General features: G+C 44.1%; 2 protein-coding genes across 2 annotated transcripts; both read left to right on the plus strand.

The window, feature by feature from the left end:
- Nucleotides 1-3,912: 3,912 nt before the first annotated feature.
- On the plus strand, nt 3,913-9,314 carry ppm1na (protein phosphatase, Mg2+/Mn2+ dependent, 1Na (putative)). The gene is made up of 6 exons (XM_041940735.1): nt 3,913-4,597; nt 5,514-6,085; nt 8,182-8,299; nt 8,393-8,507; nt 8,592-8,655; nt 9,134-9,314. Exons 1-6 carry the CDS (start codon nt 4,192-4,194, stop codon nt 9,164-9,166), a joined length of 1,308 nt encoding a protein of 435 aa, XP_041796669.1. The 5' UTR covers nt 3,913-4,191; the 3' UTR covers nt 9,167-9,314.
- Nucleotides 9,315-11,765: 2,451 nt separating this feature from the next.
- Nucleotides 11,766-15,390, plus strand: LOC121609718 (4F2 cell-surface antigen heavy chain). Its single transcript, XM_041941422.1, has 8 exons — nt 11,766-12,135; nt 13,228-13,392; nt 13,475-13,551; nt 13,648-13,725; nt 13,806-13,861; nt 13,958-14,141; nt 14,626-14,733; nt 15,016-15,390. The coding sequence occupies exons 1-8, from the start codon at nt 11,766-11,768 to the stop codon at nt 15,388-15,390; spliced, it is 1,413 nt and encodes a 470-aa protein (XP_041797356.1).
- Nucleotides 15,391-15,464: the final 74 nt, after the last annotated feature.

A 15,464-nucleotide genomic window follows, 5' to 3' on the forward strand; every position in this document is an offset into this window, starting at 1 on the left:
CTTTGGTACATTTTTGTATTATACATCACATCCCAATGTCACACATAAGAAATATATCTGTGCAAACAAACCACACAAACATGCATCCTAAAAGCTGGAGTATAAATAACGTACGCACTGAACCAAAACCTTCTGTGATGCCTGTGCAACAGTGGAAAGTAGGGGGCAGCATCGTGTAGCTGCTGCTGCTACAAACTGGATCATGATTCATTGATCACGGTTAAAGTAGCAAATGTGTGTGTGAGGCACTAATAACAATAAAGCATTAGACTATGTCACTTTTGATTGAGGAAATTAAAACATTCATGTCACAAAGTAAAAGTTGAATTCATAAGCAATAAAAAGGACCTTTGCTCAACTCAACACACTCTGATATGAGCAGTAGCTTTTTAAGATTAATGTTGGCTAATGTTTGCAATATTTTGCATCAATATTGCTCTGCAGCTCATCTAATAGACATAATAGAAATACAACACTGGGCATTTAATAGAAAGGAAAATGTAAACATAAATAAATAAAAGGAAACCCGATAAAAGCGCAGGCTGAATGATGGTCAGCGGGAGGCAAATAAAATTATTTGGGCCCAATAGTTTGCATAAAAACTTTGTTTGTTCCAGTGCAACAATAACTAAGCTTTGCTTCCACATGAAAGCTCTGGGAACTCAGAGTATTATTCTCCACTGTTGACCAGCTACTCAACACTGCCCCCACTTGTCCCCAAAACCTGCATCATTCTTCATTAACAAAATAACCTCAATATTATTCAGCACTGAGGCAGCGCAGCAAACCCTGCAAAGAAGAATTAACAATGGGAAAATCCACCTGTATTACATTAACCGAGCTCTGCAGCACTGTCACTGAGTCTAACTCCTCCACCTCTTGTGTTGACCCTGTACCTGCAGCATTTTTAAAGCAGGTGTTTGACAGTGTTTCAGCTCATGCCCTGAAGATGATGAATACAGCTACTGCAAACAGTTTACTGTTATTATTATCATCAGATGAGAAGAATGACTGTGTCCGACTGGCTCTGATTTTTTAGGAAACTGACGGATTGCTTTATGACAAAAAAAGTCTCATGTCAAATGAAGACGGTCACATGGCGATCAACGTCATGTTTTATCCTGGGTGCCGTGTGCATGCTGGACCAATAAAGGTAAACAAACGTGCTTCACCTGAAATGCCGCTAGCAGAAACCAACATCAGCTGATAAATGGTTTAGTCCTACTTATAACTCATCACACATATAGTCTTTAACACGATTAACCCTCAACAGTTCATTCACGTAAACTGGGTTAGGAGCTCCAAATACACAGCCGTTAACGGGATTAAGATACACATAGAGGGACAACATGGAATCAATAAGTCGCACACAGGACAGGGTGGAGTTTGAGTTGGTGTATCAACACATAACACAACTTTAGAATGGTTGTCATAGCTGCTCTGGAGTTTTTGATCACATCACATGATGTTTATCAGGAGGTGGAGTCTGGCAAAGTGATGTAGAGTACATCATATCATATGAGATTAAACAGTGATAAAATTGGGCAAAAAGTGATGTTCAGAGGGGTGAAATATATATATAATATAATCTCACGACAAGAACAGAATAAGAAGCTCTACAAATATATGTTTATTCTGAATTTGATGCCAATAACATGTTTCAAAGGAGTTGGGACAGGAGCAACAAAAGCCGGGGAGAGGTTACCATGGTGATGGTAATGCCAAGATGATACCAAGCTTTACATTACTAGAGTTAAGATCAAACATACAGTCATGGAAAAAATTATTAGACCACCCTTGTTTTCTTCAATTTCTTGTTAATTTTAATGCCTGGCTCAACTAAAGGTACATTTGTTTGGACAATTATAATGATAACAACAAAAATAGCTCATGAGAGTTTAATTTAAGAACTAAGGACTATTCATTTTCCATTGTTTTCTTGATAATAACCAAAATTACTTAAATTCTTACATCAATAGCTATGGCATTGTACCGCCAAAAACACTACTTTTAAGCATTCCATGTTTTCTTTTCTGTTTGCTTTAAACACATGATACACACAAGAGTTAATACTTGATTGCATAACCATTGTTTTTGATGACTGCAGCCATGCGTCTTGGCATGCTCTCCACCAGCTTCTGACATTGTTCTGCTGTCACAGCAGCCCATTCCTGTTGGACAAATTCAAACAAATTTTCTTTGTTTTTGGGCTTGTGGTTCTCCATTTTGAGTTTGATGATTTTCCACAGGTTTTCAATTGGATTAAGATCTGGTGATTGAGCAGGCCAAGGCATGGTGCGAATGTTGTGGTTCTCCATCCAGGCTTTAACTGACCTTGCCGTGTGGCAAGGGGCATTGTCTCTTTGGAAAATCCAGTCATTCGAGGCAGGAAAGAGTTTTCCAGCTGATGGAAGAAGACTGTTTTTTCAAGGGTAGTCCTGTTCTTGACCTGGTTCATTCGGCCTTCACACAATTGCATTTGCCCTGTTCCACTCAGACTGAAACAACCCCAGATCATGACTGATCCACCCCCATGTTTTACTGTAGGGGCAAGACAGTCTGGGTTGTAAGCTTCTCCAGGCTTCCTCCTAACCAGTAAGTTGGCTGGAGTGGGCATCAATTCAAAATTGGATTCATCACTGAAGAGAACGTTAGCCCAATCATCAACAGTCCAATCCTTGTGGTCTCGAGCAAAGAGTAACCGGGCCTTCCTCTGCCTTTCATTGATGAGGGGCTTCTTGCGTGCTCTGTGTGAGTTCAAACCAGCTTCAACAAGTCGGTTTCAAACTGTCCTTACCGAACAAGTCACATTTCTCGACAGTGCCCACTCATTTTTAAGGTCCCTGGAGGTCTGACGACGATTCCTGACACAGGAACGGATGAGTGCACGGTCATCTCGTGGGGTAGAAAGACGTTTCCTGCCACGGCCAGGTAGCAATTTGGTAGTGCCATGTTCAGCTTGTTTTTTTTTTTTGTTGTAATGAACGGCTGTCTTGGAGATCTTCAGTTTTTTCGCTACCTGTCTCTCACTCATGCCAATTTCCAGCAGTGCCAAGATGGCTGCCTTTGTGGCTTCACATAATTCTTTTGTTTTAGGCATTATGTGAGAGCTGACAACTGAGTTGTGCTACGGCTTGAATGTAAGCAGGAAACCACTCTAGGCCTTTGCATGTGCAGTGCTGCTTGTGACATGAAATGGCCTCTTATATACCCTGGGAATCAATTAAGCTTAAGAATGTCAAATAGGACATAAAGTATTATGTGACCAGCTGCATTTTTTGTTGTGTTCATTGTATTATACGTTTAGTGGTACCAGATATTAGAATGAACAAGAAATTGAAGAAAACAAGGGTGGTCTAATAATTTTTTTCCATGACTGTATATAATAGCTGTCTGACCCACTAATCCTGCTTTGTGATACAGGCTCCAGGTGTCATGGGAATGTTCAAATTTCCATTTTTTCTGAGCGATTTAAGGACTTCCTGTCCTTGCTGGTTTAAAGGTCTGTTTCAAAGTTTATTCTTGCTCATGAAGACCAAGTGATCAAAAGCCCCAGAAAAGCTCTTAAACAGGTCGTGAGATATGGTTGTCCTTGTGTACTGCACACAAGGTGCGCAGTATTTGCCTGTGGTGATGTGGTCCCTCACATAGGTAAATGCTGAATGAACTCAAAATTAACCTATTGTTTTAGACATAAAATCCTTGTACGCACATGCAAGACTGATTACAGGATCCCTGTGTTGTGTAAAATGTTATGCTTATAATCCATGTGCATGTGTGCAGAGACTGGCCAGGTGATAATCCAGCAGTGATGCACTGACAGAGGAGAGAGGCAGCAGGTGGGGGCAGAGCAGAGGGATCAATAAACAGAAATAGAGCTGGGCTGGTACAGGAGGAGTAAGCAGGAGGAGGGAGACGTAGACACAGACACAGAGAGAGGAAGCACTGTATGGTCTTACTGTCAAGTAAAAACAACAGGAATGATCCTACTTTTTAACAGAAAACTGCCACAGTTTTCCATTTGACAGGATAATTCTTATTTAAAGTCACTCTTTGTTTACCTGCTTGGGGAGCAGCTTAACTGTTGCGCTGGACCTGTTGCGGAAAACACAGGGCCGGAGGAGGGGCACCAGGAGGAGACGGGCTGCTGCCGGGTCCAGCAGGAAGCTTGAGCGCAGGCTCCGCGGGGTCATGAGGACGGCCAGGCGGGCCAGCAATGTGGAGGTGCCCTCCTTCCTCCGCCAGCTGGTCAAAGAGACGGAGAAGATGGTCACTTTCTTCTTCAAAGGGGGGGCCAGGGAAACGGAGACCGGGGAGGAGGACAATTCGGATGAGGACGACTCCATGCCGAGCCCGTACCTGGAGCGTCCCATCTTGGAGAAGCAGGTGTCAGAGGGGGGCTCCGATTCGGGGTTGAACTATGCCGTGGCGAGCATGCAGGGCTGGAGGGCTCAGATGGAGGATGCCCACACCTGCATGCCTCGGCTGAGAGGAGAGCTGACGGAGTGGGGATACTTTGCTGTTTTTGATGGACATGCAGGCACCACAGTGGCACAGTACTGCTCCAGAAACCTGCTGGATCACGTCCTGGCGACAGGTACAGAACAATTAGTGACTAATGAGATGAATCTGATCATTCAAAATGGTTAAGACTCATTCTGGGATACCGAACACACATTTAGTTGTCTTATTGGAAGGGATGTACTTCATGACATGCTGCTCTTGGACGCTTTGGACCACAGCTTTCTGCCAAATGAGTGAATGTAATATCACGCAAGGAAGAATTAGAGCATTTTAACAAAGTCAGCGTCAGTTAAAAAGAAGACGTGATTTATCTCAAAGTCCATGAAAGAAGCTGATTAAGAGCAGACTAAGGAAAGCTAAAAATATAAAGGTTAAAGGGTGAGGTCACCTTTGAAATGTAAAATGCCACAGTGAATGCAGAGTGCTGAAAGTTGATAGACACACACAACACAGTCTGTGTGCCAAGGATTCTGGATATTGTGTTTGTTTAGTGAGTAACATAATGAGGAGGGTTCAGGGGTCGAACTGGCCTGGAACAAATTCTGGGGATCGAAACTAAACGCAGCTGCTGACATTCAGATGTGAAGTTTCATACTTGACATTCAGAGCTGTGAACTGATTGGTTGGACATCTGAGAAGACTATAAATCATAACAACATGAATGAAATCTGTGATCTTTAGTCTGTAACTCTCATCTATCGAGGCCAGGCTACTCTCCAAATAAAGACATTTCTCACCTTTCTTGGTTAAATAAATGTGAAACAAATAACAATCAGCGCCCACTGATGCAGTAGATATTTTAGATCTCTGACCTTCCAGCACGCTGTTAAATGTTGAGTTACACAAACCAAACACAAGGAGACAGACCCCCAGTTTACACGGTACCTGGGTCCATGTGTGTCGGCCTCGAAACAAACATGGCAGTGCCAGAGACTACTACAGTATGGTGTCAATCTTAAAACCAGATGTTTTCCCCTCATTTCCCACAGGTGGGATTAAAGCCAACGAGGACCCCGAGCAGGTGAAGGAGGGCATCCGTGAAGGCTTCCTGGACATCGACCGCCACATGCACAAACTGGCTCGCCAGGACAACTGGGACCGCAGTGGCTCCACTGCGGCAGCTGTCATGATTTCACCGCGCTACATTTACTTTATCAACTGCGGGGACTCCCGCACCCTGCTCTGCCATAACGGCCAGGTGGTCTTCTACACGGAGGACCACAAGCCCTTCAACCCCAGAGAAAAGGAGCGTATCCAGAACGCCGGAGGATCGGTGACCCTGCAGAGAGTCAACGGCTCGTTGGCCGTCTCCAGAGCGCTGGGGGACTTTGACTTCAAGGAGGTGGACTGGAGGCCACAGACAGAGCAGCTAGTGTCACCGGAGCCAGAGGTGTACGAGCTGGAGAGGAGGCCTGGAGACGAGTTCCTCATTCTAGCATGTGACGGTGTGTGGGACGCCATTGGCAATGAGGAACTGTGCGCCTTCGTGCGCAGCCGCATGCAGGTGTGCGATGACCTGAGGGAGATTTGCACCCAAGTCATTGACCTCTGTCTCTATAAGGTGAGAAGTCAACAACACAATACTACACAGACAAGGTGCATGAAACAACGAGAAGAGTGAAAGATTCAGATACTATAAGAGAGTAAATAAATGAGAAATAACCTTTCAGGTATGGTTAATCGATTCGGAAGAATGAATCACTGGGATGGCGAACAGATACTGAATACTTTGCCAATATTTGATATTTCCAACACTGCAGCCAAGTTTCAGCACAGATCCAAGTGCAATTACACTTTTTGCCCAAGGTTTTTTATTTACATTTAATTGCTGTTTTTAAGCTTTTTGATCATAAAAAAATGTAATCCAATTACGACTGAAAGCTCTAAATTGAGCTTGCTGTGGAGTTTTTTTTGTCAGCTTTTGTCAAGGTCTAGATTGAACTCTCAGTGTCAATTTTTTTCAGCCAACATGGACGAGAAGTCCTTAAAGTTTTCAAAGTAATAAAAAAAAATAATTCAAACATCACAATTCTATGACACCTGGGCAAACTCTACTAAAAGGACTTTGTGGTGGTGGTGATTACTGAACTATAAACATGGCTTTCACTAAAACCCTTTTAAAAAGTTAACAAAAGAAGCCACAGTTGTCTTATGAGAGGTCTAAAATGTAACTAAAATCAGCATAAACATAACATCAGTACTTGATGGTTTTGATACACCTTAAAACAGCCGTGATAGAGCTTCCCAAACTGCAAACTATAACATAACATGAACTGATGAGACGCCCTGTGATTATTTTGTGGACAATGTGAAACACTTTGATCCAAAACGTGTAAGTTGTGTTTCCACTAAGGGTCCTAGTGTTGGTCAGAGCAGCCGTACAGGTCACCCTCCCTGTTTGTCCAAACTCAGCTCATCAGATTTCTCTGCAACACACAGAATTACAGCGGGTGGATTTATGAATGGGAAGCTTTACATAGAGTGGTGGGTGTTGTGTGCAGGTGTACACTGTGGGCAGGGTCCCTGTGAGGAGGATTACACTGATGTTGTTATACAAGTTTCTCCTGCAGGTCTCCTTGATGCTTGTTAGAAGCTGCCCGTCTGAACACTGACGAGCCCGCCCTATAAATAGCTGTATTAAGGCATCCTGGGGACATGCGACAGCGGGCTACACATGGCTCGGATTAGGGCTGAATGTGAGTCTGTTGACGCGAGCTCAGCGTCCGATACACACCGGCTCAGAGGCTTTATCCTGGCCGGGATGGGCTACTTATTTCACCTAAAAAAGGCTTACTGTACTGTACTACTGAGATACTGCATGTTCCAGGACAGACACCTCTACAACTGCCAGGCTGATGGGTGTAAAACTGCAAAGACTTCACAGGAATGCTGGATCCTGATTTTGATATTCAGTCCACTTAAAGATATATCAGCTGATAGTAGTTGGATTTAACATGAACACATAACACAAACAATCTTGGAACAGATTTGTTTCTGAATTACCTCAAACCTTCAGTAGTTTGGTATTTCTGCTCTGTAATTTTTTGGTACAGTCTATGTGCAAAATCTTCAATCCAACCTGACCTCAGTCCCCTGATATTTTCCATTTCAGTTGGGTTTATTTCAAGTGGTTTTGAGTGGTGAGAGATTATATTATATAATAAAATCATTTAAATAAAAGAACAGTGTGAAAATACACTACTACTACTACAATGACACTGCATTCAAAAGTTGGTGTGAGTATTATCACTACATTTATCTGAAGTGTCAAGTAAAATCAGTAAAAGGACCAATGCCAGAGTTGTATTATCATCGATTATTAGATTATAACTACTGTATTGACAGATAAGCAGCATTTTTATATAATTACTGATTGAGGTGGAGTTAAACAAGAAGTTAAATGTACAGCATGCAACAAGGCATAATGTGTTGTTTATATGCTCATCAATGTTAATCTGCAGAGTAACAGTAATCAGTAGCAACAGCTGTCAAATAAATTAGTAAACAGCACAGTATTTTCATCTGAGAGTAAAATCGTCAAGAAAAATAAAAATAACATAAAAATATTCATGTAGAAGAATCTCTGAATGTAAATGCATTTAGTCACCGTCCAGTCTCAGAGCTTCTCTGATAACTCTGCTCTGTCTCTCTCTGCAGGGCAGCTTGGACAACATCAGCATCATCATCGTCTGCTTCCCCGGCGCCCCCCAGGTGTCGCAGGAGGCGCTGCAGCAGGAGGCAGAGCTGGAGCAACAGATTGACGTCAAAGTGGAAGGTGAGTCGCTGCAAAGCCCCACAACAAAACACTCCACGCCTGAGACTGCTCATTGCTCCCTGCTTTATGACTGTTCTGTTGCTGCCTTCACAGAAATCATCCAGATGATGAGGTCCAGAGATGAGGACCCTGACCTCCTGTATGTCATCAAATTCCTGGCTGCAGAAGAGATGCCCGGGCTCCCACCAGGAGGAGGCATCACCAGCAAGTGAGCCTGTGCAATAACCCCCTCCCCCAAATTAAAACACATCAAACTCCTTGTCTCATAATACCACTGTTTCTCCCTTTTCAGGCGAGACTGTATCATCTCTGCGTACCAGAAACACATCATGACTCTCAGATCTCAGGAGCCAATGGTAAGACTTATGAGTCACGTGGCATCTCACAATAATACGTGTTCTAAGGCTGCACCAAGGGCTAATTTTCACTGATTAATCTGTGGATTACTTTTCCAGCTAACTGATTACTCATTTTGTCTATAAAACATCAGACAAGAGTAAAAAAAATCACCTTTAGAATATCTTTAATCCCAAGGTGTCTTGTTTTATCTCACCAACAAAGATGCTATTTACTGCAATTGACTAACCAATTAACTGGAAAACAAACGACTGATTGATCGATAATGGCAATAATAGTCAGTTGTGGCCATAGGAATGATGGAAATAACAAAACTGTCAAATTAGGACACTTTTGGAGCACATCACAGCTTTTCCAGTCTTTTGTTGCTCCTCTCCCAACTTGTTTGAACTTGATATCAAGTACTCGCTGCCCTTTGCACGTGTTTCCAACGTAGGGATTCAGTGTTGGCAACATCATTCTCTTTTGCCGTTTCAGGACATCGAGGGATCGGAGGAGGACTCAAACTAAAGCCGTTACCGTGGAAACTAAGTCATCGGCAGCCTCGCCATCTCCATGGAGACCATCTTAAATGGGAAACTTTAGATGAGCACTACGCTAAGGAAGGATTCTCTGTTTAATATATTCTATTTGAGCATTTACTTTCCGGTTAATAAAAGGGAAATTTAAATTAAATACCCGCTGTGTTGTTTGTGTGCAATTCTGGAACTATGTTTGGATAAGGCAGATCATTTTACACTGACACTGGACACAAACTGTGCATGTGGAACACAAATAATCAGACACTTCTCACTCTGAAGCAAACTTGGATTCAAATTATGTGGCGCACACGTGGGCTGCATGCGAATCAGAGAGTCTCGTGAGGAAACGCAGCATCTCTCACTAAATAATCACTTTGCACGATGCTGTCAGGTAGCAAAGGTGGCACGGATAGCAATCACTTGTTACAACAAGAACGTACGCTGTGAGAGAGGTAAGCGCCGTGCTGAGGAAAGAGGAAGAGATGTTCCCAGGAATTAGCACACATACCTCATTAAACGTGGACCCCAGTGGCACTTTAGAGGGGACGTGTCATGTGTTACGCCACCGTTAACAGTCGCTCTCTTGCAGGAAACAACCGGGCTGAGCTCACTGACAGGATAGTTTGTTCCATCCTTATACATTTAAACCTACCTACCTGCATAGTATAAAACGATAAGTGCGTTTGTTCATTCTGTGACCCGTGTTTTTGAAACATTTTTCATTTTACAATATTATAGCTGTGACATCTGTAGCTACTTTACAGTAGTTTATGGCTCCAAACAGTTAATTATCTATTCAATCTGTTGATTAATTTCGTAATTAATTTTTGTCTATAAAATGCAAGAAAATGTGAACAGTTTTTCTAAGCCTAATATGACTTCCTCATAGTTTTTGTTTTGTCCAATCAGGCAAATCTACAATGTTCAGGTAGTAGTCCATAGAAAAAAAACAGCAAATTCTCCAGTTTTAGGATTTTTTTTTGCTTAAAAAATTACTTGATTAATCAATTATCAAATTAGTTCCCAAATAACTTTTCTATTATTAAGCTGATTTCCTGTTTTCCTGTACAAAAAACAAAAAAACCCCCACCAGATTCTGCATTTCACTTTCATCTCACCACATTCAAACATGAATAAAAGTGTGCAGGACATTCAGCACACAGACAACTATGATAAAACTATACAGGAGATAGAAAAAAAAAGCCGTAACGACCACATGAGGGACGTCCTCGGCAGTCATGGGTTCTTCAGAATGTGTTGCATGGGTGTGGTGAGGCTCAGCACCTCTGTCTTAATTGGCTGAGCAGGGCCTTTATTGGACAGAGCGTCCTTCTCACCTCCTCACTCCTGACAAGGCCGATCACTGAAGTATTCTGCTCAGGAAGGCGCTGCTCGGCCGGGAACACTCGTGGACAAAGATAAAGAAGAAAGAAGAGGTGGAAAAGGAGAAAAGGACCTGAGGGGGGAGCAAAGAAACCTCAGACAGATAATGTGAGTAATGACTGTGTTTGTGTGTTATTTAGATAAGCAGCACGGGGACAACGTGGTTAGTGTTGCCTCACAGCAACAAGGGACCTGGACAGCTGCAGCCTTTCTATGGCCCACAGACATACAGGCTAATGGCCACCAGACGGCCCCTAAACCAGCACCTGCTGCCAGGCAGAGCTCGTATCTGCAAAACTTCAACATATTATCAGAACTAACAGAAACACCAATACGTGTATGTCATCATTATCTAAAGGCATTTGAGGGGGTTTGTGAGGCTTTGTGAGCAGGACGTTAAACATGTATTTTAACAGGAGTGCCCTCGCTAAGATAGCTGCAGCCTGCAAACACAGAGAGTTAGAATAAAACTGATCAAATAGGAAGAGAGTAATCAACACACTGATGTAATAACAGCCAGTCACTATGCAGATAGAAGAAATATGAAAGTGAATGTGCATTAAATATATAAACATCCACAAAGATGCATGTAATCTGACCAATTATTTAGAAGCATGAGAATCTTCTAAGTTGGTCATAAAGGTTTTCAGCCACCAGTGATGCTGCTTTTTCTACAGTGCCATGAATGTGAAAATGTTTTTGTTGTCACTGCTGCAAAGGAAAATGCTTTCTAAAGTTTGGCTGAAGCTAATAATAAAATCAAGCAGGTATCGCCTGTTTGGTATGTTTGCCTTTATGAGAGAAACTCTAGATACTCTAAAACTCACAGTCTCTTTCTGGGGCTAACAGCTAAGAGCTCGTGATGCATTGTGGGAAAAGGGGACAACAGGTTTGGCCAATCAGACGCCAGTGAGGGCCTGTGTCACCTGGCCTGTGGCCTGTCAGTGCGGTTAATTGAATGAATTGAAACACCTGGACAAGTGGGTGGGGGTCATGGCGGAGCTGCGTGCTGAGCGTTGAATCCTGTGTTACTCCTCTGCAGCGCCCTTATGGAACAAACGGACAAAAAGTCCGCTGAGGACACAGACATCACGGTATGAAAACAGACCAAACAGGTCCAGACAAACCTTCAGTGCAGCAGCCGATCACCTCCTGCATGTTCACCCCCAGTCTAACTGTCTGTCCCCTACCTGCAGCCGGGCAGGATGCCTCTGAACGCGGGTGAAGCCGGGTACGGCAGCGTGCCAGGCCTCGGGCTGTCCGGCAGCGTGGGAGCCTCGGAGGCGGCCCCGCTGCTCATCCCGGAGACGGAGCCGGTCCAGCACTGGAGGCCCCTGAAAAAGGAGGAGCTGGAGGCCGCTGCGGGGGGTAAGGGGTGGAGGAGGGTGCGGTGTTACCTGGTGCTGCTGTTCTGGCTCAGCTGGGTGGCCATGCTCGCCACCTCCATCGCCATCGTAGCGACGAGCCCGCGGCCGGTGGTGACGCCGCTCAGGTGGTGGCAGAAAACGCTCTTCTACCAGCTGCAGCCCCACCTGTTGATGGAGGAGCAGGCTGAGGGGTCAGGGGGCATCAATGGTGAGGAAGTACCGCTTTCATTTTTAAAAAAGCTGATTCTTTAGACACTTTTTCCTCCAGCGTTGCGTAAGTTGCAGCATGTGCAAGTTCTTGATTGAAGAGCGCAGTCAGTCACAGTTTGACCATCTGCCACCTGGTGGTCACTTACAGGCATGACAAGGTCTCCAGGTGGATTAGTCTCATTCATTCTTCCAGTATCTGTATAGGCTGCACATGACATGGGTCATATAGGAGCCTTGGTGTCTTGTGAGGGTCCAGGTTGACCTGCTTGGGGCCAAAAGTATGAGCTGCCAGTTCTTCCCACTCTGTGCAGTTTTTCTGTTAGAATATTAGCTAGTCCATGATTTTTTGTGTTGTGATTTGATTAGACACATCGATTAAAAAATATGCAAAATACATGTACAAAAATAAAATAATGAAGGTTTTAAAAGCAGAATCCACTTCATGTCAGTCGATACTGCGGCTGTAATGGTGCACGTTCTTCCCAAAGATGTCAGTTAATTTAGCACAAACCATTTGACATACTGTGAGCTCGGAGTCCTGGGGCCGCAAGAAAGCTGCTCGTTTTTTCCTGTGAGAACCGGGCAGCTGATAATAATTGGAGAGTCATTTTCAGTGTTTATGAGAACGTTCAACCTGACAGCAGCCCACACCAGGCTCTTTGATGGCTGAGAATACCTATCCGAGGCCACACTTCACATGAAAGAGGAGCACATGGCTCTTTCATCAGGCCGGAAAACTACTTTAGTTATCTCATCACATCGACTGCGTGCAGGCAACGCAGGATTAATGCTGACATGCAACAAACTTAAGAGAGCGCTGGTGCTGTGTTTACACTGAAATATAAAAAAGTTTTTTTGATCTGGTGCAGGGAAATTGAACTCCACTAAAAGAGGAATAAGAACAGATGTGAAGTATAAGGTGCTTTAAAAAGAGAGAATACTACAGATGTTATGAACATCTGCAACATGAAGCTTGAAAAGCAAAATGCTTAAGTCTGTATGTACCAAACAAATGGTAATTACAGATAATATTAAGACAAAAATAGGAACACAAATATTACTAACTCAGTCTGTTTGATTTGTGTCAAAGCTCTGTGTGAGCAGCTTCCCTACCTCAGGTCTCTGGGTATAGGGGCCATGATCCTGGAGGGTCCGTTTGATAAAGAGGCATCTCCTTCAAACCTCACTGGGACCGGTGAAAGCTCTGGGACTTTGGCTCGCATCCAGCATCTGCTCGCAGAGAGCAGCAAAGCAGGTGAGTGAAGGACTGCCCAGGTCGACTGACACCCCTCCCTGCACGATTGGATGATTTAATGGGCTTTTTGTTGCCCCTGCAGGCCTCAAAGTGGTGCTGGACTTCTGTGAACTGGATTTGGCGGGAAGCGCAGAGGAGCCGGCAAACCTCTCAGCCTCAGTACATGTGAAAACCTTCTCTGTGTTCATGCTGTTGAACCATGTTTAATGCTCAGTGACGCAGGGGTTTTCTTAAAACCTGATGCTTTTTCCACAGCATGCACTCCGGTTCTGGTTGGAGCAGGGAGTGGCGGGATTTGCGATCTGTGACACAGATGCAGCATATTCAGAAAAGGTAAAATGATGCTCACTAATGTTTTGCAGTCTAACACAAGTCCCACAAACTCAGCTTCCAATGCAATTTTCCCATTTCAGACTCTGCTGGAGTGGAGAGGTGTCTTCAAGGAATTCAGCAGTCAGGAGGAGGAACGGTATCGTCACACACACAGATGTGGATGGATGATTTTGTTTGTTTTAAAAGTGAAGCTTTAAGGTGGTTGCAAAGCGCGTCTTGTGTGTCTCTTCAGGATTCTGGTGGTGAAACAGATGCGAGACGTCCCTCCTCCTCCTCTGAACAACGTTACGCTGGTGGATGTGATCATGAGGTCGATTCTGCCGCCTTCCCTTCACCTCCTGTCTGACAAGGAGGTCGCCGACGCTATAGAGACACACCTGCAAACCAGAGAAGACGACATATGGCCCAGCTGGACGGTAAGACCAAATTATTTCAGCAGAAAATAAGCCATTAAAATCATGTTAGTGTTTTTTTTATATAATGTTAGTACTGCATTTTTAGATGCACTTCCATATATTTGTCATTTTTATCTGTTCCAAATAGTTTCTATCTGCCTTATATGAGATCATTTCTTGTATTATCTTATTTATGTATGTGGTTCCACATACATAAACATACAGTTCCACATGAAAAGCTTGCATAAGTTGAACATACTACAATATCACAATTTTCCAGAACCCAAAGCGACTCATATCTAAATCCAAAGATATTAAACTAACTGACTGGACTATATGACCAAGAGAAGTAGGAGTTTGCAGTTATTTCAGTGCCTCACATTGGAGAAACATTTTTGCTTGAAAAGTTGTTGAAACGATTAATTAGTTATCATACTAGGCCCAGTTTTATAGCCCTTTAATTCAGGTTGGGTGTTCTTTATAAATCTGCAGTGTGTTTCTGCAGGTTGTAGGTAAAGCATCTCACAACGTGAAGAAATTACTCCTGGTGTTGATAATGACGCTGCCAGGATCGCCTGCAGTCCAGTATGATGAGGACATCGGTCAAACACAGGTGACGTCCTGCCTGAGGACTTCGAGTCCATTTATTATACATTTCAAAAGTCGATGCTGGAAGAATGAAACCTTTCTTGCACACAGAACGTGCCTCTGAAGGCCGGCTCGTCACACGGAGAGACCAAAGAATCAGACCATCGTACAGTGAGTAATGATGCCAGTTGTCTCCTTTAGAAATATGAATGAGTCCTCTCTGTTCGAGTCATGTAAAGAAGCGAAGCATCAGTCGGGTTGATGGCGTTTAACTGTGTGACACTTGTCTCCACCATCCCTCCCTCAGGCGACGGAGAGTTCATCTGTAGCTCTCTTCAGCTCCCTCAGTCACTCCAGAGCCAGAGAAGAAGCTCTCCTGTACGGCAGCTTCACTTTCCTCCCCTTCAACTCCTCCTCCAACTCCACTCATGCCTCTCCTTCATCTCCACCGGTCCTGGCCTTCTTGCGCTCCTGGGGTTGCGTCCACTTCCTCATCCTGCTCAACGTCGGGCCTGAGCCTCGCGCCCTGGATCCCGCCTGGGCCCCGAGCCTGCCCGAAGCCGGAGTGTTTGTGACCAGCACAGGAATGGACCGCTTGGGCTCGATGACCCTGGGCGCGCTGGAGCTGCGGCCCCACGAGGCCGTCGTCATCAAACTGTTTGAGGCAGGGAGCTACTCGTAGAGCTCCTCCGCAGCTGGATGCGTGCACGCTGAGCTGAGATCTGAGTTTTCTAGTTAGTTAGCTTTTTTTTTTTA

The sequence above is a fragment of the Chelmon rostratus genome, chromosome 7 (genome assembly GCF_017976325.1).
Source record: "Chelmon rostratus isolate fCheRos1 chromosome 7, fCheRos1.pri, whole genome shotgun sequence".
Classification (NCBI taxonomy): domain Eukaryota; kingdom Metazoa; phylum Chordata; class Actinopteri; order Chaetodontiformes; family Chaetodontidae; genus Chelmon; species Chelmon rostratus.